Genomic DNA, 23,769 nt, shown 5'->3' with positions numbered 1-23,769 from the left:
TTCGGCCATTATTTTATTTTTGGGTAAAAGAGGCCTAGCTTTCAAAGGCGAAAGTATATATCTTGGTGAACGAAACAATGGACATTTTTTGGGCATCTAAGATCTCATAATCCGAGTTTATAGAAATTTATGCAAATCACGTGAGGGAAACTATATTAGATCAACGCAAAAAAGCCTAGAATTTTGCTAATATCGTTGATGCTATGCCTGATGCTAATAACGTTGACTACGTTCATTTTGCGCTAACTCCGTTTCAATTCGAAAGCAACAAATTTTACAATTCAAGAACGGTTTTTGGCTTTCGTGAATTGTAACCAAAAAAAAAACTGGTCAGAAAATCGCTGATCTAATTTGCCATACTTTAGGTAAACATGAAATTCCATTAAAAGGTTGTCGTGCACAAGGGTACGATAACGGCGCCAATATGAAAGGAGCTTACAACGGAGCACTAGGTCACATTTTCGACAAAAACTCGAATACTAATTACTCGCCTTGTGCAACCCACAGTCTCAATTTATGTGGTGTTGATGCTGCAGAATGTTGTACGGCTGCAATTACTTTCTGCGGAGTTGTACAAAAATGTTTTACTATCTTCAGCAGCAGTCCATAACGATGGGACATCCTCAAAAAAAAATGTACCGAGCTCTCTTCACAGTCTTTCAGACACTAGGTGGTCGACTAGAATTGAGGCAATCAGGCCATTCGCAAACCATGTTCCAGGATTAACACAAGAACTAAACGCGTTACTTAAGCTAAATTTGACTGCACAAGCATACGGAGATATTAGCGGAATGCTCAAGTACATCAATGTTAAATGTTTAGGGAGTGCTCAGATAATGTTCTTTACAATAATTGCTACTGGAGCATTCCACGGTTGGTACGGGATATATCGTACACAAAACAATAAAAAACTAGTTTTTCAGTTATCAATACAAAACAAAAAACCCTTTTTTGAATTTACTGTGCAAAAAATTATGAGATACGGGGACACCTATTTATCGGGTACAATTTTGCAACTTCTCATCCAAGCGAAATGCAAAATTGCGCCCTCTTGTTGCAAAAGTTTTGCTTGAACGAACAGGATTTTTCCAAAGTTAGTAACATTTTGTTCCAGTTTTTATGAATTTTCACTCACGCGAACGAATCTAATAAGATAATAAAAAATCATCCTTTTTTAATGATGATCTTTCCGACAAAATAAAAGTTTGAGTTGTTTTGGAACCGTTTCAAAGTGTTACGAAAATTAAACTTGCCGAATTACATGTAAAGTTACACCAGTGGTGCATTACCTTCCTGCGATTTGATTCTTTACTTTTCTATAACTTACAAGTTCTCTTTTTAAAATGTTACGTCAAACATTTATACTACAAGTTTTGTTCGATACAATCAACTGTGGCAACTACATGCGAGAGAAGAAATTGAGAATGAGCTGAGCTGCAACTGAAAGAATTGAGAATCAGTTTTGTGACTACTATTTTCATATCTATATTCATATGTACATATGTATATGTAGCAAGCATGCGCATTTATGTATTCACATATTTACGTATTTATATAGCGGCCGCCGTGGTGTGATGGTAGCGTGCTTCGCCTACCACACCGAAGACCCTGGGTTCACACCCCGGGAAAAGTAACATCAAAATTTTAGAAACAAGCTTTTTCAATTAGAAGAAAAATTGTCAAAGTGGTGCCGCCCCTCGGCAGTGTTCGGCAAGCATTCCGAGTATATTTCTGCCATGAAATTCTCTCAGTGAAAACTCATATGCCTTGCAGGAGCCGTTCGGAGTCGGCATAAAACAAGTAGGTCGCGTCCCGCCAATTTGTAAGAAAAATTAAAAAGGAGCACGACGCAAATTGGTAGAGAAGTTCGGCCTAAAATCTCTTCGGAGGTTATCGCGCCTTACATTTATTTATTTATATGGCAACATATGTACTTTCATACTAAGCTGTCGCAACAACTTTTTTTGTTCGTTTGACTACTAAAACGGTCATTTACGCAGTTGATTCAACATCTTGTCGCGATGGATAAAAATTGACAGAAATTTCGATTGAATTGACCCGTATTTCGGTGAATTTTACCCTTTCGGTGTATATTTGACTATATGTAAAACAGCGCGTGGCTACGCCTACTAAGGCCGCTCGAATCTTTTGAAAATCTTTGCATCGACTTTAAAAACGGTTTAATATGTTGTAATATAATTTTAACCATCTTTAGTTTTCAAAATAGAAGTGTCCTAGACAAGAATCACAAAACCGGTTGATTAATACGCCCACTTTCTATATAAAGATGAAATATACACATATAGAACACACGTACAAGTTCGAGATCTGTAGTCTCTACAGCCTCTTTCCATGTATTTGCTGATGAAAAAATGTATATTGTTCCTAAAAATACATTTAGCCAGAAATTTCAGACATTAGTAAATGGAGTGAGTCGATCGACTGCGCTATTTCCCGAAATATTTTTATATCCAGCTCAAAGTTTTAACATTTAAAGATCCATAAAGATACATGGCTGTCACCCGATCGAAAAATACGGCACTGAGTATCGGAAAAATGTTATATATTAGCGAAAATTTGGTGAAAGGCTTCCAACCTGGGTCAAATTCCTGCCAGAACGAAAAGGGCGATCTGGTTAATTTGTTAGTTAGTTAAATGTTTAGGGAGTGCTCAGATAATGTTCTTTACAATAATTGCTACTGGAGCATTCCACGGTTGGTACGGGATATATCGTACACATTTTTTTCGTTTTTAGGTCTTAACTTTTTAAGACAAAGTTTTTAGAGCATTAGGATTGTATGGTACATGTGTAAATAAAAATAGAAACTTGCTCTTGAAATAACTTTTGGAAAATTAATATTTCTTTATTTTTAATAAATGCAAATCCATGTGTAGAATTAGATGTAGCTGTATGTCCTTATGCTTTTATTGTTTGCTTCAGAATGAGGAAAGGGTCTCTTTCCCTCTAACATAATACGTAGAAAATTATAGGTACATGAATACATAACTTATTTACTAAGTTCAGGTATATGATGTGTACATGTGTAAATACATAACTTGTCTGGACTTGTAAAATTCGAGTCCCATCGAATTATAATTATTAATTTTAATAATGCGTTATAAGTATGTATCTTACATTACGTAAGTAATAATGTATAATAATAAGATAATAATTAAGCACTCATTAACGCTACTGCAGTTTGAACATACATTTTTTTTTTTTGTTTTTTTTTTTTTTGTTACATATATTTACTAAGTGAATACTTTCAGTGGTCTTTTCATTTGTTCTATATCAAGTTTGTTAGGATAACGTATTTGGTAAATTACCGAATCGTTTCGCAACCTTATTTCTTTCTGCTTCAGGAATCTTTCTGAACATATTTTTATAATCAAAATTGGGTATGATTTCCCTTTTCAAGTTATAAATGTAAATAGCATTTTTATACTCATCTGAGCAGAGCTCACAGATTATATTAACTTTGTTCGCATAACGGTAGTCCGTAACGGCATAAACTAATCGAGATAGATATGGACTTCTAAATATCAAAATGATCTGGGCGAAAAAAGGAATTCATTCAACCATGTCCGTCCGTCCGTAAACAAGATAACTTAATTAAATTTTGAGGTATCTTGATGAAATTTGGTATGTAGGTTCCTGGGCGCTCATATCAGATCGCTATTTAAATTGAACGAAATCGGACTACAACCACGCCCATTCTTTTGTTATCGAAAATTTCGAAAAACCGATAAAGTGCGATAATTCATTACCAAAGACCGATAAAGCGATGAAGCTTGGTAGATGCGTTGACCTTATGACGCAAAATAGAAATTTAGTAAAATTTTGGACAATGGGCGTGGCAGCGCCCACTTTAAAAAGAAGGCAGTCGTTGAAGATATCATGACGAAATTTGGCAGGCACGTTACTCCTATTACTGTATGTGTGCTAAATAAAAATTAGCAAAATCGGATGACGAACACGCCCACTTAAAAACAATTTTTTTTTAATCAAATTTAAAAAAATATATATATATCTTTACAGTATATGAGTAAATTATGTCAACATTCAACTCCAGTAATGATATGGTGCAACAAAATACAAAAATAAAAGAAAATTTCAAAATGGGCGTGGCTCCGCCCTTTTCATTTAATTAATCTAAAATACTTGTAAGGCCATAAGTCGAACAAAAATTTACCAATCCTTGTGAAATTTGGTTGGTGCATTGATTCTATGACGATAACCGTTTTCCGTGAAAATGGGCAAAATCGGTTGAAGCCGCGCCCAGTTTTTATACACAGTCGACCGTCTGTTCTTCCGCTCGGCCGTTAACACGATAACTTGAGCAAAAATCGATATATCTTTACTAAACTTAGTTCGCGTACTTATCTGAACTCACTTTATCTTGGTATAAAAAATGGCCGAAATTCGACTATGACCACGCCCACTTTTTCGATATCGAAACGTACGAAAAATTAAAAAAATGCCATAATTCTGTACGAAATATGAAAAGAGAGATGAAACATGGTAATTGGATTTGTTTAAGAAATAAAAAATAATTGTAAGGCGCGATAACCTCCAAGAGATCTAAGGCCGAGCTTCTCTTCCAATTTGCGACGTGCTCCTCTTGATTTTCCCTACAAATTGCTTACAAAAATTTTCTTCCAATTGAAAAACCTTATTTCTAAAATTTTGATGTTGCTTTGTCCGGGGTGTGAACCCAAGGCATACGGTGTGGTATGCGGAGCACGCTACCATCACACCACGGCGGCCGCCATTGGATTGGTTTATTGACGCAAAATATAACTTTAGAAAAAACTTTGTAAGATGGGTGAGACACCTACCATATTAAGTAGAAGAAAATAAAAAGTTCTGCAGGGCGAAATCAAAAGCCCTTGGAATCTTGGCAGGAATACTGTTCGTGGTATGATATATATAATAAAATTAGCGGTACCCGACAGATGATGTTCTGGGTCACCCTGGTCCACATTTTGGTCGATAACTCGAAAACGTCTTCATATATACAACTAAGGCCCACTCCCTTTAAAAACCCTCATTAATACCTTTAATTTGATACCCATATCGTACAAACACATTATAGAGTCACCCCTGGTCCACCCTTATTGCGATATCTCGAAAAGGTGTCCACCTATAGAACTAAGGCCCACTACGTTTTAAATAATCATTAACACCTTTCGTTTGATACCCATATCGTACAAACACATTCTAGAGTCACCCCTGGTCCACGTTTATGGCGATATCTCGAAAAGGCGTCCACCTATAGAACTACGGCGCACTCCCTTTTAAAATACTCTTTATACCTTCCATTATGTCATACAAACACAATCCAGGGTTACCCTAGGTTTATTTTGCTAAATGGTGATTTTCCCTTATTTTGTCTCCAAAGCTCTCAGCTGAGTATGTAATGTTCGGTTACATCCGAACTTAGCCTTCCTTACTTATTATGTTTGCACATAGTTTGACGTATTTTTTCAAAGTTTAAATTATTATTTTTGATAGAGTCCATTGGTTTTAAATTTGTCATATTATGGATCGTGTTGTTGTAAAACCCAACTGCCTTTGTGAAAACTTCGTCAATAGCTAAATTGGCGTTTCCCGATCAATAATTCGAATATGCTCCAGAAGTGTGGAGTGCAAGCGTTCAACGTCGGCATTTCACTTGTGACTATGCGGTGTGGTGAAGTGTGGGCATATATTATTTTCTCAACAAAACAGCTTTACTAATGAGTTATATAATTCGTTATCAAAAATAAGTACTTCCGGAGTCCCTAACCAAGATAACCGTTCTTGCAGCTTTGCCTTGACCGTACACATATTTCTGTCTGTTAAGATGTGCGCCGATGCCATTTTCGTGAACTTATCAATAGTTGTTAGAAATCATGTCCTTCGAAGACAAAAGATATCAACGTGAACGATTCGGTTAGGCTTAGATGGAGTCTCTGTGCGATTAAACAACTTTTTTATTGGTTTTCTTCCTTACTTGTTCTCGTTACATATTTTACAAATGTTTATGTATTTATTTATAAATTTTCGCAAATTAGGATAAAAATAGTACTGTTTCATTTCTTCAAAATTTTATCTCACACCTCTATGGTTGCCTTTTTTGTGAATTTTTTTCGATGAGCTCGAAAAGTTCTTCCTCTGTGACTATGACTCGAGCAATTTTCGAACATTTCGTATATTTCACGTTATTGTCGTTACTAAACGCCTTACGCCTGATTAGATATGTAATTACAGAAAAATAATTATAAACCATTATACACCATACATCTTTTACACCTTATGGAGTTAAGGCCTAATGCCATAAAACTTTTGGCCATATTTAATACGCCTTATATAAGTTTCAAATTTTTTGCTGGGTTTGTAGTCCACAATTATGGGATTGAGTTGATAATTTCATGTAAAGGCCATCGCAAAGATATTGAAATTGTTGGGTCATAGATTGGCAACCGCTTCATTTTTTTAAAATATGTTTTATTCCTGTTTTATTCACCCAATCATTTTTACTTGCATTGTTTACTTTGATTTGCTGACCTATGTATTTTCGTTTGCTACTAATGTACCATTGCACACTGGACGGTCTTATATGTAGTTGGTGCCCAAAAATACTTCCAGTAGAGATATCAACGTGAAACTTTGGTCTCGGCTTTATAAATATGTGAGAATTATTTTTTCATAAAATTGGTGCGGATAATATCTTCATGCTGGCCTACAACCACCCACTTTCACCGTATGCATACAAAAATTAAGTAGATGTGGGGGAAAAGTGGTAAGATGTGTCTATCGCAAATACAATGTTTAATAGGATTAAATAAAGAAATTAAAGTTATTAAAAATCTTCCATACATAACAATAACAAAACAACAAACACACACAAAAGTTTACATTTGTATATCGTCGACTGGATAAAATAATGTCGTATGTTACATGTGAGCAGATACCCGCTCATAGGTCCAATATAAAATTAAGGAATAATACTTTGGAATACAAGACGGCTTTAACTTCCCATTGCAAGGACACAGGACACTCCTCTGACTTTGAAAACGTAGCCATTCTAGAGAATGAAAAAATTACAATAAACGCTTCACTTTAGAAATGCTACATATTTTGAACACCTAATGAACAAAGAATGAACTTTAAAATCGGCACAGAATTTTAATCTCTTTGCCTTTTTGCCTTATTTGCTTTTTTTTTGTGATTCCTCTAAGTAGTTGATCATACATATCCATATGTGTAAGTGGTGATTTTGTTATGAATATGTACTTAAGCATACATATATTAAATTAATTATTATTATTTTTTTTGTTCCCAGCTCTGATGATGACTTCAGATTGAAGTCAAAATATCGACCAAATAAATTATAAATGAATAAACAAAAAAAAAAAAATAAATTTTATTCATTCTGTGAAGCCTTCTAGCTCAACAAATCTGACAATTTATTAGTAAACGATTTCACGTAATCTTCCCTAAATTGCGCTTTAAGTTTAATAGTTCAATACCATTGATGGCAGTCTACTGCAGACTGTTGATAAAACAAGGACCTTGTTGTAGTTTTTGATACCACATTTTTCTTCAACAGCCATGTAAACTTTTTCAAAGCGAATTCTTATGCAATCCTGGGTTTTATTCGGCATTATAGCTTGGATGTCTCTGAACCGTAAACTCTTAAATTGCTTTACAATGCATTTTTACGATCTCATCTTGAAAATGCCACTATCGTTTAGCGACCGTCCAAACAGTTTGCAATAAAGTGGATTGAGCGAGTTTAAAAAGCTTTTCCTAAGTACGTCTGCGGTCATTTAGATTTACTTGCGCTCTTCCCTCATATAATTTACGTCTACTTCTTTGAAATATTAAGCTCTTAGGAACGAGGTTTATTTTTTCGTTGACTTTTCTTGAGAAAACTAGTTTAAATGTTCCTAGAAGAGAACTTAGAAGCTTTTACCATTTTTATGGTAGTAGATCGAATTAGAAGAGAAATGGCCCATTTGCGAGAGCTATGAGTGAATTAAATCAGATATCATATCTTATGGAGCTTGATTTCTCGTTGTCCAAGAATTTTTTCATTTATTTATTAAAGTGATTTTTTTTTAATTTTCTATCCTCTGTTATTATTCTGTAAGTGCTACTTTTTCATTAGAATGACTTATTCATTTTAGTTAATAGCTTGTTAGAATATATTGTAATAGTATGCTGTAAGATTTTGAGCTATACGAGCTCTACGCAAACATCAACACAGTCCAGCGAATTAAAACGCAGGGGCAGCGCAAGATGATGCTTCGGCCAAGAAAGTGTTCCTATCGGAACCCGCCTATGGTAGCAGAGGTAGAGGACGGCCCCCATTCCGCTGGAAAGACCAGGTGGAAAACGATTTAAACTTCCTTGTGTGACCAATTGGCGCCGATTGGCAGAGAGAAGAAGTGACTGGCGCGCCTTGTTGGAGGGCCATAACCGTTTAAACGGTTAAGCGCCAATTAAATAAAAAATAAAAATATATTTCTTCACTGCATACTTTTCCTTTTTCAGCTTGTTTTTTAAATATAAAACTCTTCTCACGTTTTTTTGTCTCCAATTTGATATCACTCTATTTATGTATGTATGTGCTCTTTTTTCGTTTTTTCTTTTGTAGCTCACAAAATTCTTTATGATTTTAAATATTCGCTTTTTGATTTTTTATTATTATAAAATATTTTTCTTAGCCTTTTTCACAAATTTGCACAACTGTGCCCTGCCCTGTTTCTGTTAGTTAAAGTATATATGTTTCAAAGCCCAAATTTAATTATTAATTAAAATTTTTAAATTGAAAACGTTGACCGAATTTAAAAATTTATCAAAAACATTGCTTTGTAATGTTTGTTTATTTTAATGGTGTGTTCAACTTATACTTATTATTAAGAATTCATGAGCTTAGCACCGGCTTATAATAATTGCATATTCAATTATTATGTTTTTCTAAGGGCAACTGCAAAGAAAGAGAGAAACATTGGCCTATAATAATTAAATAATTAAGCAAGGAAACAAATACAGGCAGGATGGCCTAGTTGTTAAGGCAACTGTAGTTTCACCGTGTGATTCGCGGTTCCAATCTCGGTGAAACCTTTGATAACATTAAGAAATTCCCTGATGATGATTACCTGGCGGTTTTCGAAATGGTACCATCGCAATATGCCAGTAAATGTTTCTTCCTTTCTTTTCAGTTTCCCTTAGAAAACCAAAATAATGGAATATTCAACTGTTATAAGCCGGTGTTAAGCTCATTAATTTTTAATAGTAAGTATAAATTGAACACACCATTAAAATAAATATACATAAATATGTAAAACTGAGCACGAGTTTACAAAGCTTTTCATTTGCAACGAAAAAGAAACTTTACAAGAACAAATCTACATAACACACATATTAATAAATACAGAATATCTCAATTGTGTTGTTAGTGTAGAAATGAGGTAAACTGAATTAAGCAAGGAAACAAATACCAGCAGGATAGCCTAGTGGTTAAGGCAACTGCAGTTTCACCGTGATATTCGGGGTTCGAATTGTAAGGTGGGAGATTTCTGTGGCAGTCCTGTTACTGCTTACATCCGGTCGCCATAGGAAATGTGTATAAGTTGGTTGCAAGTGTTGGTATTCCCAACACCTTTAACATTGCGATTGAATAAAATTTGAACGCGTACGTTAACAGCGGTTGAGCGAGTTCGGCTATGTTAAGACATTCGCTCGAAGATGAGTTCGAAAAAGTGGGAACTATTTATAACAGACACCTTAACAGCGGGACTGGCACTGTTGTTGAGAATGTTTCAAATTGTACCGAAGAAGTGAGATGGATAGTTTTGAGAAAAGTGAGAAAACAACGGCAAGAGGCATTGGAGTAAGGTTTGATCTAATAAGTTGGTATAGGACATAAAATTATAACAACAATAGTATAGAAAATAGTTCGAAAATAATTTTTTTTGGAGTAAAATAGCTCGTTAACAATTTTTTTAAGGAAATTGCGGGATTGCGGTTGAAACCTAGCTTAGAAGACGAAAATTAACGCAAACTTAGGATAGTTACTGATGGAGATCGAATGACGAAAGTCGTGCTTGTCGAGTCGCGTACGGGTAGTTCTGAACAGATTTTAGAAAAGTTCTAAAAGTTTAATAAACGATGCTTTTGCTGTCAGAAAAAAAAAATATGAAAAGTTTTGGAAGAAATTGCCGTCCGAAAAAGAACAAAAATATGTAAAGTTTTGAAGAATAAACATACCCTAAAATGTTTTTACAAACTAAAGGTTTTTGGTTTTTGTGTACTTTTTAGAAAGAAGAAAAACGGCATATTTTTAAAGAGTGTTGTAAAATTTGAAAAAGTTTTCAAAAAAAAAAAATGATTAAAATCTGAACCTCTTTTTTTTGCAAATAAAGAAAAGTTCTTTCGTGCATGGTTTTTATGAAAAAAAAATTTTTTTGTTGCATTTCTTTATATAAAATCTAAAGAAAAAGTTTTGTTAGCTTTAGATAAAAGGGAGAAAAGCCAATAATTTGGAAAAAATGCGCATCACAGGAAACGGGAAATAATCACAAGAGTAAAGTTTTTTGGAGTGTGAAATCTCGAAATTGACTCGAAAACGACAATATGTTTGAAACGAAATTGCGAACATAAATAAACCAAAAAAAAAAAAAACACAGAAAACCCCTTCCGGAGGAGTGTATTGCGACAATAACTGAAATATGGAAGCAGTAGCTGGAGCCGGAAATGAGTGGAACGGGATGAAGTAGTTTAATTAGTTTAAATATGCGTAGCTTGTAGAAGTTGTAGTGAACAAAAAAAAAATTATAATAATAATAATAACCAAAACGAATATTAAATTATAAACTTAGTTAAAAATAAATTCGAAGTTAGTAGATGAAAGAGAAAATATCAAATGTTAGAGTGAGTGAGTGTAAAATAGGTAAAAAAAAAAGGTAGTAAAATTTACGCTTGGCTAACTAAAGCCGAGAGGAAAATAATTTCGATGGACGGAAGTGGTGAATTCTGAAAGTGATTTCTTTTTTTTTCAGTTTTAATTTGCTGTTGTCGAGCTGCCATCATCCCCATCAACTGGCCAGTGGAAGGGGGATAAGTGGTTTAGTCATTTGATAACCATACATGTGTATATATGAATATTCCTTCATTTTTCACCTACTGCCTAATAAGGGGCTTAGAGCATTAGAAAAAAACCCCAAATTTGCATTCATTAGGGAAATTTAAATTCAGAAGACGAGATAGGCAACAAAAGAAAAAAAAGCAAGAAAAAGAGAAAAAATCAATTTATTAAAGACAGGATGAAAGAAAGGATGAAGAGTTTACTAAATAATATAATTTGTTTCAAGAATTAAATTATTTATTAAATGGGATCCTATCTAATCAAATAGGGCCTGTGGCAACATAGCCAGTAAATGTGTAGCAAGTTTTGTATGTTCCGATAACATATGCCTTTTCTCATTACAGTATGTTAGTTTTTTTCCTAATATGTGAGGGCAGTAGCTTTAACTTCAGCTGTCTCATTTACAGTGATTTTGAATGTTGGTTTTGCCAACTCGTTGTAAAGCACTAACACAAATGAATTAAATGAGTAAACGAGAGCTTTGCTATAGAAATCTGAGATTAGCACAGGTTTCGGCAAAAATGTTGTGTAGATGTATTAGTGAGAGCGCTTTGATCGTACGAACCAATTGATTTACTGATCATTCGCTTGTTAGACTGCAACGGCTAAGCATGCAATAAATAATAAATTATTGATGCGCATAATGGCAAGCGAATATTTTATGTTGAACAACGCCTTTGGGCAAATTCAATGCGTTTTATGCTACAAAACATTTTTGAGGAGAAAAAGCATTTATTTTTAGAAAAAATAAAAGGATGGTTGCCCAATAAGCAATTCTCTGGCAAAAAAAGGCAAAACCAAATTAAAGACTGAATTATCTTCTTTAATAAGTTTTAAACTGGCGAAGAAAGGTAGACCGTTCACTGACGGTAAATTTATTAAAGACTTAGTTATAAAAGTTTTTGATAAACTAAGTATAAACATAGACTTTTTAGAATTATTTTTAGTATTATTTTCAAATAAAATTTACAGTTTCTCTATTAGATCCTGTTGCATTTTTTCATATTAAATTAATTCATATTAAGAAAATATATTTACGTAAATACGTACGACTAGCGATACCAACGCTCGATGTTGACACGCCAATTGCGTATTGCAGACTGAAGCATTCACTAAACAAAGAACGCAGGCTATCTGTGTGAGTTGCTCATCATCTTAAGATGTATGAAACGCCGATGTCTGGAGTAGCAGACATAGAGAGCGTCTAAGATTATTTGATCTCGCTCACTCTCTCGCCGGTAACTTTTTATGCTCAGCGTGCTTTGCACACAGAAAATATCAAGCGTAGGCAGATTTGTAAATGCAAGTGAGAGCGCATTGATCGCGCAAACCAATTGGTTTTCATTCATTCACTTGTTAGACAGCAACTAAGAAAGACTTCTATATTTTTGATGCGCAATATGCAAGGCAAACAATTTTCTCTGCTAACCAAAAAAATTATACGTACATTCATGCATATTTTTAATTTTCGCTGCACAAACATGCGATAGCCACACACGATGTTGCAACGCCACTTGTTCAGCGACGACTAAATCATTTGGTAAGCAAAGAGTGCAACCTGTCTGTGTGAAGAGCGTAACCTGTTTGACTGATCAATTGATCTATGAAACGCCGATGTCTGGAGTATATTAACTCTGATTTGATAACGGTTGGTTGTACAGGTATAAAGGAATCGAAATATATATAGACTTCCATATATCAAAATCATCAGTATCGAAGTATATTAACTTTGAATTAATAACCGTTGGTTGTACAGGTATAAAGGAATCGAGATAGGTATAGACTTCCATATATCAAAATCATCAGTATCGAAAAAAAATTTGATTGAGCCATGTCCGTCCGTCCGTCCGTCCGTTAACACGATAACTTGAGTAAATTTTGAGATATCTTGATGAAATGTGGTATGTAGGTTCCTGGGTACTCATCTCAGATCGCTATTTAAAATGAACGATATCGGACTATAACCACGCCCACTTTTTCGATATCGAAAATTTCGAAAGGCACCATGGAAGAAGACCAAGTCCACATTTGAAGGTCTTCTCAGCAATTCTGAGCTGTCCAAAGAGGAACTCAGCTCGCTAAGAAGAAAGAATAAAAGGTGCTTCGCATGCTACCTGCAATGCATGTCTGCTGTGGCGGCTGAAGCCGAAGCTATCACCCCACAGCCGGCCAAGGATGAAGCAAAGGATGAAGACTCTTCGCGCCGTGGACATAAAATGCGGCTGCCGCCTTGTGACACCGATGTATTTAAAGGCGACTACCTTTCCTGGCCAGCCTTTAGAGATATGTTCACGGCGATATACATCCACAATACGGATCTGAAAGATGTCGAGAAATTATACTATTTAAAACAAAAAACGCAAGGGGAGGCAAAAGAAATAGTGGGCAGGTGCTCATTAACAAACGAGGGTTTTGCAACCGCCTGGAAAAACTTAAGCGACAGGTATGAAAATAAACGTATCCTCGTCAACACACAACTAAAACTTTTATTTAATCTGACGGCAGTCGAACAGGAGTGCGGAACCTCAATCAAAAAATTGCAACGGGAGATAAACAATTGCATTTCTGCGCTACAATGTCATAATATTGACATCACAAATTGGGATGCAATTATAACTTACTTATGCTCCACAAAACTCCCTGAATCTACACTGGCTCTTTGGGAACAGACCGTAGAACGAAAAACAGATATTCCGAAATGGGAGTATATGGACAAATTCCTGTCCAATCGCTTCCAGACATTAGAGACGGTTTCCGATCTCGGGAAAATTCTACGAAACTTGGGGTTTACCAAGCCAGCGTACCCAAATCAGCCTGTAAGATGTGCAACAGTACGGAGCACAAATTACGAAATTGCCAAAAATTCCGTAGGTTGTCCACGTCAGGAAAAATCGAATTTGTCAAAAACAATAGTTACTGTCTGAATTGTCTGTCGGGTGGACACACCGTGACCCGATGCACTAGCCAATTTAATTGCAGCACGTGCCATGCAAGGCACAACACCTTGCTCCATCTTCCGACAGCACAACCAAAGACAACTCCTCAAAGGTGGACTCAAAACGCCACCGACAATACACTTTCAACCTCACAGCAAACTAGGGCAAGGATGGAGTCTGAAAAAAGACAAGATAATGCTAATAACGTCTCTTCATGTCATGCTAACACCACTAAAGGGGTGTTATTAGGAACAGCACGTGTTAATATACACTATAATGGAGTGAAATTTTCCGCCAGAGCGCTGATAGACTCTGGGTCCGAATGCTCTTTCATAACAGTAAGACTAAAAAAGCGAATAAACCTTCCATCCAAACGTCTGCATGTGCAAGTGTCAGGAATAAATAATACACCATCTGCACAAGTAAAGAAATCATGTGCGATTACCTTAGGTTCGCTTACATATCCCTTAGTAAGCATCAATACAGTGGCCCTAGTCCTGCCTCAATTAACAGGGGACCTTCCGACTTGCCAAGTGGGCGCAACGGCTCGGCAAGCGTTCCCTGATCTGATTCTGGCGGATAAGAGGTTTTTCATTAATGAACCAGTCGACCTCATACTTGGAGGCGACATTTACCCCCAGATAATACTGAACGGTATACGGAAGAACGTTCTAAATACGCTTCTCGCCCAAGAAACCGTCTTCGGTTGGATTTTAACCGGTCGTGCAGATGCACCTCACCCAACCAATACACGAGTATCCTTTTTCAATGAAATTAGCCTAGACAAGCAGCTAGCCGCTTTCTGGGAACTTGAAAACGTACCTACAAAAAAGGCCCTGACCGAAGATAATGCCTATTGCGAGGCACTATATAAATACACAACGGAAAGGAATTCAGATGGAAGATATACCGTCGCCCTTCCATTCAAACAAAGCTTCCCAAAAACCGTCTGTTTGGGCCCATCTCTCAAGAGCGTCTGCTCTCAGTTCTATCGGAACGAGACACGCCTAGCCAAGACACCGGCCCTACAGACGGAATACAATAGGGTACTGACAGAATACGTCACGTTAGGGCACATGTCTAAGGTGCACACCGTAGTACCACCACAATCAACTGATTGCTACTTCTTACCGCATCATGCGGTGATCAAAGAAGAAAGCACAACGACTAAAGTAAGGGTCGTATTCAATGCGTCGTGCCCGACATCCAATGGCACAAGCCTGAACGATGTGCTACACACCGGCCCAGTACTTCAATCTGACTTAACAATACTACTCCTCCGATGGAGATCCTACAAGTACGTCTTCAACAGCGACATTGAGAAGATGTACAGGCAAATTTGGGTAAACGAAAATCAAACCCAATACCAAAGAATAGTTTTTCGACTCAAAGCAGAGGATCCTGTCAGCGTCTTTGAGCTCAACACGGTAACCTTTGGGGTAAACTGTGCCCCCTTTCTAGCGATCAGAACCCTACATCAACTTGCTTATGACGTCGAAGCATCTTTGCCAACCGCAGCGCACATCTTGCGAAACAGTATGTACGTCGATGACGTCCTTGCAGGGGGGCATGGCATCGAGGCAGCAATCGCGGCTCGCGATGAAATCACAGCTGCATTAAAGTCAGCAGGATTCCCTCTGCGAAAGTGGACCTCTAATTGCAGTAGGATACTACAGGGCATACCCAAACCTCACAGGCTTACGGAAGACTTTCTGGAGTTCGAGGACGCGAGCATGGTAAAAACCCTAGGAATCCGTTGGAACGCGCATTCCGACTATTTTTATTTCACAGCGAAACCAATCGAAAACCAGGATATCTTAACAAAGAGGGCGATCCTATCGGCCATCGCCAAACTCTTCGACCCGTTAGGCTGGCTTGCTTCAGTTATCATCGTAGCCAAGATATTAATGCAGAACATTTGGCTGGAGGGGACGGATTGGGATGAACCGGTATCCACAATCGCTCTAGATCGGTGGCAAACCTTTATGCAGGAGTACCCCGCCATTAACCGGATTCGTATACCTCGGTGGGTGCACTTCACCCCAACCAACGATATAAAAATTCACGGCTTCTGTGACGCGTCCGAAAAAGCCTACGCAGCTACGGTTTACGTGCGAGCTAAGATCAACGATAGTACATACGTTAGTCTACTCATGGCAAAAACGAAGGTGGCACCAGTAAAAATAATTTCACTACCAAGATTGGAGTTATGCGGTGCCGTCTTGCTGGCTGAAACTTTGGAAACCGTGATGGAGAACCTGAACTTAAGCAAATTTAACATTCACCTATGGACAGATTCGACCATCGTCCTAGCATGGATTCGAAAACCCCCGTGTTCCTGGTCAACATTTGTAGCTCACAGGGTGACAAAAATCGTGGAGAAGGTAGGAACCAAAGCATGGCATCATGTCGAGTCCGCATCAAATCCAGTGGACTTATCCAGCAGAGGACTTCCAGCCACGGACCTAGTCGACAACTCCTTGTGGTGGCAGGGACCTTCTTGGCTGAAAGAAGGCAAAGCAGAATGGCCATCTCAAGGCGAACAGGAGTACCACACAAACATCGAAGAAAAACGAGTACAGGTGCATGCAGCAACGAACCTCAACAATAGCGAGGATATTCTTGAACGGTTTTCCGATCTATCAAGAGCGTTGCGGGTAATCTCGTACATTATAAGATTCGCCAATAGAATCCATCCAAAAACTAAAACGTCCTTTAAAGCAGAGTCGCACCAGATTTCGCCTGCCGAAATCAAGGCTACGACTAGCCGCCTCATCAGGATATCCCAAACCAACCACTATGCCGAAGAAATAAGCTCTCTGAGAACTAGGAAACCCATCGCGACCAAAAGCGAGATTCTCTCTCTAGACCCCTTTATCGACGAAGATAATGTCCTTCGGGTGGGGGGTCGCCTCAACGCTCAGGGACGTTCCCGTCGACGAGCGTCACCCGATAATCCTCCCTTACGCCTGCCGACTCACCCGTCTCCTGGTCCAGTTTGTCCAGACCATTTCCGTACATGGCGGAAACCAACTGATGCTGCGGCTCCTACGCACGCAATACTGGATACCTCGGGTCAAAAACATGATCCGATCCATCATACACAACTGCAAGGCCTGTACGCTATTCCGCAAACGTTCCCCGACGCAACTCATGGGAACCCTCCCTGCGGAACGCACCACCTTTAGCAGGGCATTTACCAACACCACGGTGGATTTCGCCGGACCGTTTGACATCAAGTCTTACAGCGGACGAGGATGCCGCATGTCTAAGGGATACGTCTGCCTATTCGTCTGCTTTGCGACTAAGGCGATCCACTTGGAGGCGACTAGCGACCTCAGCACCGCCGCGTTTCTCGCAGCATTTAGCCGGTTTGTCGCCAGACGAGGATGCCCGAAAAACCTCTATTCCGACAACGGAACGAACTTTGTCGGCGCGTCAAGGGCTCTCCGCTCAGAGGTCAAGGCATTCCTCGTTGATGCGCGCAACCAAACCCTCTCTAAATATGCCCACCAAACCCTGACATGGCATTTCATACCAGCAGCTGCTCCTCATATGGGCGGGCTGTGGGAAGCGGGGGTCAAGAGTTTCAAAACTCATTTCAAAAAGATCGCATCGGATCATAAATTTACTCTCGATGAGTTTAGCACCCTCCTGTGTAGGATTGAATCCTGTCTCAACTCCCGACCCCTAAGCCCATCTTCAAATGACCCGTCCAACCTGGAGCCACTTACCCCCGGGCACTTTCTAGTCGGGGGCCACCTACTAGCGCCACCCGAGATCGACGTCAGCGAGAATCGCGCATCACTCGTCAATCGATGGGAAAAACTCGGTATCTCACCGAATTGCAGAAGCGCGTTAAGTGGAAGCATCCACAATCAAACCTCAAACAGGGAGACCTAGTCGTCATTAAGGAGGATAATCTGCCCCCAACGAATGGAGACTAGGTCGGATAGCCACCCTTCATTATGGCCCCGATAACCGAGTTCGAGTCGTCGAACTGGATACGGCAAGGGGACAAACCACCAGACCAATCACGAAATTGGTCCTACTACCACCCTCCAGTGAGGGTGAGGGTGACTTGTAACTCCCACTCGTTATAACAAACCGCGTAACCTAGCTCTCGTTCACCCCGAACGAGGCCAAAACAACCCGTATAACCTAGCTCTCGTTCACCCCGAACGAGGCCTACAACCCGCTTAACCCAGCTCTCGTTCATCCCGAACGAAGTCAACAAACCACTTAAACCCGCTCTCGTTCACCCCGAACTAGGCCAACAGAACCCTACCGCAGATCCACTATCTGCCACAGAATACCACGGCTCTTTGTAATTCAGAGCTGGTGAATGAAATTGTCGCTTAAGCGACGATTTTGTCTTAAAACATCTAATATTTTATTACCGTAAGGTAATATAGTTAACATCTTACCTTTTAAATTTGTTTGCGTCCGTTTTGTTGGGCGCAGGTTCTGCCATCCTCCGTTATGTGGTGCGCTGTTTCTGTTTTTTGGCTGTAGTAGCATTGGAAGCAGTTCCTTGGGGCAACTTGGTTTCGCCTTTAAATTAACGGATTTGAAATTAAGGTGATTTAGCTATCGTTACTGCCTACTTACCATCATAAATTAATTCCAATCAACGGGTTGCTGTCCAATACAGGCTGTATAGTTTGACCACCAAAGATTTGACCCCGTCCAAGTAAACGCCAATGCTTCTCCACACGACGACTTAAAGCAATTTTCGCGCCCTCCTCAGTGCATATTGGTGTAGTTGCACAATTTTTAGCTAAATCACCCTTGTAACCTGGTTAAAAAAAAAAAAAAAAAAAACCCAATCAGCATAATGTTTTAGTTTAAAAATTAGCATTTTGTTCTTTAAATTTCTAAATAAATGTTTACATTTATTAGTTGGCTTTTTCATTAAGTTTTTGTTCTTTGGCTCGAGAATGCATGCAATCGCTTTAAGTAGGCATTTCAAGGGCTCTTGGTTTTTTAAAAATAATAATGATAATAAGTGCAACAAAGAATTCATTTCTTATATAAATGAAAAACCTAAAAAAAAGGTAGCTAATTATGATTCTCGCAGTTTAACTAGTACTGTGTGCTTATTATAATTTAAACAATAAGTGTTCGGTTTTGAAAAACACTTACATACCTGGTAAAATTCATAAAAATTAGTCTTGACTACTAATTATCGCTTTAAATTTCGCTTCCAAATACTGCACTCTCTTGAACAGCTTATCGCTTGTATTGAACTCGGGATAAGGCACTGCTATAACTTTGTACCCACTTTTTCCACCACCTGCTGGGTACACTCGATGATAATACAATGAAAGCATTCATGGAAATACAGAAAAATCAAATGAAAACTCGTAAAACCGTTAGCGATTGGGTAAAAATGCATCATGCCAAAGAACTTACACAAAAGATGCAAAAATCAACTTAACGTCAAACAGGCCATCATTTGCAAGTTACTACCTGACCCGATTAAAGCTTGCGAATATATCGCAAAATTCATCACGAATATGCGCAAAGATGTAACTTTATTGCGTTACATGGAACTAATATTGAAGCGTGATGTATCTTGCAAGGAGTGTGCTGATATCATGTCTTCTTAAAAAGCTTGGAAATCCAATCGCAACTAATTTGTACTACAACACAGTAAAAATGTTGATTGAACGCATCGCCTCTGTTATGGTTGACAAGGAATCGATTGGCATTTTAATAAGCCTTATCGATCAATGTATGCAACGTGGCAAAATTGTTGAAGAAGTTGGTTTACTAATTGACGAGGCTGGCGAGCGTGGACTTAAATTTCTTTGTATGCTTTCTTACATATTTTCTGCGCATTTTTTCACCGATGAAACCTTACAACACATGGCCGCCTTACTAAGTCACGAAGAGGATTACGCTGCACCACTTATCCTGAAAGCACTTGCCCATCTAGGCCGGTATCATCCAATATGTGACATAAATTCAACTATTTTAGAAGCTCTTGCTTCGATCTGTAAAGATTTTGCATTAGCCGGTACTGTTAAACAGGCCAAACATGCTGTACGTTGCATATTCGTAAATTCACAAACGGCGGATGATGCTGGCGCCGATACCATAACTCCCTCTACCAAAACACCTATAATACATCCTATTTTTAATGAAATCGTTGAAACTTTACGCGTTACACTCTCCCCTAAAGATCCATACCAACATACCAAAACTAGTACATTGGGGCATATTGCATATCATATGCCACAAGCCCTCCTCACGCCGGTAAAAAATATGATAGCTTGTCGAGTTGTAAAAGAATTGTTAATTCAAGGTGTTTCAGAAAAACGTAATTGTACATTACCGGAGGGAAATTGGTGTGAGAAAGAAAGACTGCCTGCGAACACACTTTGCAAGCTAGATGCACTTAAAACAATGGCACGCTGGCTTATTGGATTACGTTCAGGTGAACATGCAGCACAGAAAACGTTTCGTATGTTAATCGTTCTCGTCAATCAGCGTGGTGATTTATTGGAACAGAATCGTTTATGCCCGGCAGAGAAATCATGGTTACGTTTAAGTGCAGCTTGTGCTATGTTAAAGATTTGTGAACAAAAAGGAGTTGGTGGCCAGTACAATGCTGAGCAGTATTACAATTTGTCACAAGTTATGTGTGATCCAGTACCTGAGGTACGAGAAATGTTTGCAAGAAAGTTGCACAAAGGTTTAGGAAAGGAACGCCCTAATAAATATGTACATATGTATTTCTACATAAAATAGTGCATTTGTATTCATTCATCTCTCTTGCCACCCACAAAATTTATGTACTCACTATATGTTCCACATAGGAAATTTTAATTATTGCAACTAGAAGTCGACGTTATCATTTGTTTAAGAGGCTCGTCGGCCGGCTTAAAATAATCTGTACTGTCGGAGAAACTGTTTACCAAATTGGTAATATTCACTTCGAAATTCTGAGCTGCCGCAACAGTTACATCAGCGAACTCCTGTTCGCGGGAAGCCGTAACAAATTGTAAATTTTCATCGAATTTTGGTAAGTAAAGGCTAGCACTGTAATTGGCATGAATGCTACCGCTGCGCACCAAACGTATATAACCCATGGCATTTCCCACATGCGTTATCACTTTACGAAAGAGATCCATATAAGTTTGACCATCATTAGCGAGCCCCAGCTTACGTATATCTTTATTAAAGGCATCGGCACGTTCGTAGGCATAAAGTGGATAATTATTAGATTGTTTATGTTCTGTAAAGGCACGCAATTCCTTCATCAAACGTGATTTTATTTGTTCATCATAAAGAAATTGTGAGAATGTATAAAATTTTTGTCGCAAAAATTGATATGTAAAATTAACTGTTGTATTGATGACACCAGCGCCGTGTGTACGCAAGGAATTAGCTACATGGCGTATACCAATCGAATCTAAATGTTTGTTGCCACTTTTTTGCTCAACGAATATTTGAGAGTTCATGTTGTAGACATATTTTGAGACGAATATATGTATTTTTCGCATAATTTCCAAAATATCGATACCCTGTTCCAAAGTTTGATTTGGCAAGTAGTCCTCCACTGGCTTCAGCATTATGCGAGTATTAGCCAAGTGACGCATTTCTTCGTAAGTCTTCCAGTCATGTAATGAAATGGTGGTTAAATTGTAAAACATGGCACTTAAATAATTTTCGCTTTCATTGTATCCAACTTTTCATTAATTTGTAGCTGTGTAACTGAAATGAAATAAAAGAATAAAAAATTAGTAAATTTATAAAATTATAAAAAAAGGAACGATACCTGCATACTTACCCATCACACAAGTTTTTCTTCATAGTGAAAATTCATTCAAAATGTATCTATACTCATTTCCATGAATGAATGTCAGTTTGAATGAACGAAACAAGGGTGCCACTCGATGACTTTTTCTTACGCAGTAAGCACATTGCGCGCGATCCAAAGGGTATCACAACTCGGATCCATTAGATCCAACACATCCGAGTGTTAGTACGTGAACAAAATCAGAATACATATATATAATCGCGGAAATATAGACCTAGATAAGAAGGCGCGCTCTGGTTTGTTTATCACGGGCTTCCTTTTATCAAAAACAAAAAACATTAAAAAATATGAGCAAAATAGTTATTTTCCTTAAATCAGTTGCCATTATTATTTTTATTAGGAAAAGTTAAGTTCTCTTCTAAACTCCAACTTAGTTTAGACTGTTTCGTGAACTATAAAGAAATAACTTCGAATTTTAAGACCGTAAAATTTCCAAGCCTTTCAACGTTGTTTAGTAGCGTACACTTCACGGTGGAAGAGCTAATGGGAGATTTCAATACAATCTTTAAGATTGATAAAATAATTAAAAGAATGGTCAGAATGTTTTTACGAAATAGGAATTCAACAAAATCAACTTTATGGGAAAACCCAAAACAAAAAAATGAAAATTTCCAGAAATAATTATCAGCGTTGATGTCGCGTCAAGACTCAGACGCGAGCTGTCCCTAAATAATACATGACATGACCATTATGTCTCATTACGCTGCCAAATTGGCAGCACCGCACAACTGCCTCATTCCAGTGAGTGGAAGAGTTATCAGCTGACAGCTCTACAAGTTACCACACTCGATAGTGTAGGCTATCCCTGCCAGGGTTGTGTTGAAATCAACAAACACACCACAATTTGTGATTCTCACACAACATGGCCCAAATCAACAAAAAGAGTGTTCCCAGACGGCGAATAAAGGCCTCTTTACATCTGTGGCACATTTTATCTGCACGACGTCATTTGACTAGTCAGTTTACAGTCATTCATAGGTTATATTCATAGTCACATTTGCATGGGCGTGGGTAAGTTTTGTGACCAAATTTTTGTAGGGCAATTACAAGGAGCCGTGACAACACACGAGTTTACCGTGATATACCGTATATTGTCGCGTATTGCCGCCTTAGGCAAACACCAAAAAATATAGTTTGCCCTAGTTTTATATTTAATAATTCTTAATCTTACTATTGGTGGCTTTCAATATCAGCAATTTCATTCTGATAAAACTATTTTCAAAACGAAAGGTCATTTTAGGCGTATGTCAATCAAAGTTTACTAAACCTAACAGTGGGTTCAACCACTACACGTCACTATATCGGCAGAATAACTTAACCAGATTATTCATCCCAAATGAACCCTTATCCCGAGTACGCCAACCAATAGGTCAGGCAGAATCGACCGGGTCTCCGGCAATTAGCCACCCAACCAACCTATGCAGCGATATTACTAAACGCTACCATTTCCAGACATGCCTGGATTTGCATTCAAACGCTCCAAAACCGAGGCACGCCCAAATGCGTTCACCATCGCTTGCTGTCTGTGCACCAAACCGCACGGAGTGCGATTGTGCCCAATTTACCGTGGTATGTCGACTGAGGAGCGACTACGTGCAATACTCATTCACCGCTTTTGTCCCAACTGCCTATCCCCGTTCCACCGCCTGGAAATCTGCCCCAGCCAAGACCGATGCCGACGTTGCAGTGAACCACATCACACGACGCTACATATGGACGAGGATCAGCCGTCGCCACCTCAAAGCAAGCACAACGACGACAATGCGAGCTCGGACGGGGTCCTCTCCATCCATGTCACGGAACAAACTAAATCATGGGCCCAGCAAGTCGAGGAAGAAGAGGAAGAAGAGAGGCTGGCCAATGCAGC

The 23,769-nt window shown here is 38.4% G+C and overlaps 2 protein-coding genes, 1 long non-coding RNA gene and 1 pseudogene across 8 annotated transcripts in view; 2 read left to right on the top strand and 2 right to left on the bottom strand.

Annotated features, from left to right (window-relative positions):
* The window catches only part of Ca-beta (Ca2+-channel-protein-beta-subunit), a 1,568,477-nt gene that overhangs the window by 842,832 nt on the left and 701,876 nt on the right, over window positions 1-23,769 (top strand). The gene's annotated exons all lie outside the window — the stretch shown is intronic.
* Window positions 6,008-18,866, bottom strand: LOC137242358 (uncharacterized). The gene is made up of 3 exons (XR_010950201.1): window positions 18,686-18,866; window positions 18,502-18,628; window positions 6,008-6,231 (listed from the first exon to the last, which is right to left on the bottom strand). It is a non-coding gene; the product is annotated as an uncharacterized lncRNA (long non-coding RNA).
* LOC137239644 (sister chromatid cohesion protein PDS5 homolog B-like) lies at window positions 19,371-20,830 on the top strand (annotated as a pseudogene).
* LOC137242357 (WASH complex subunit 4-like) lies at window positions 20,153-22,096 on the bottom strand. Its single transcript, XM_067769673.1, has 2 exons — window positions 20,883-22,096; window positions 20,153-20,198 (listed from the first exon to the last, which is right to left on the bottom strand). Exon 1 carries the CDS (start codon window positions 21,733-21,735, stop codon window positions 20,905-20,907), a length of 831 nt encoding a protein of 276 aa, XP_067625774.1. The 5' UTR covers window positions 21,736-22,096; the 3' UTR covers window positions 20,153-20,198; window positions 20,883-20,904.

Source organism: Eurosta solidaginis, chromosome 2, assembly GCF_040869045.1.
Source record: "Eurosta solidaginis isolate ZX-2024a chromosome 2, ASM4086904v1, whole genome shotgun sequence".
NCBI classification, from domain to species: Eukaryota; Metazoa; Arthropoda; class Insecta; order Diptera; family Tephritidae; genus Eurosta; species Eurosta solidaginis.
This window is presented reverse-complemented; position numbering and strand designations above follow the sequence as displayed.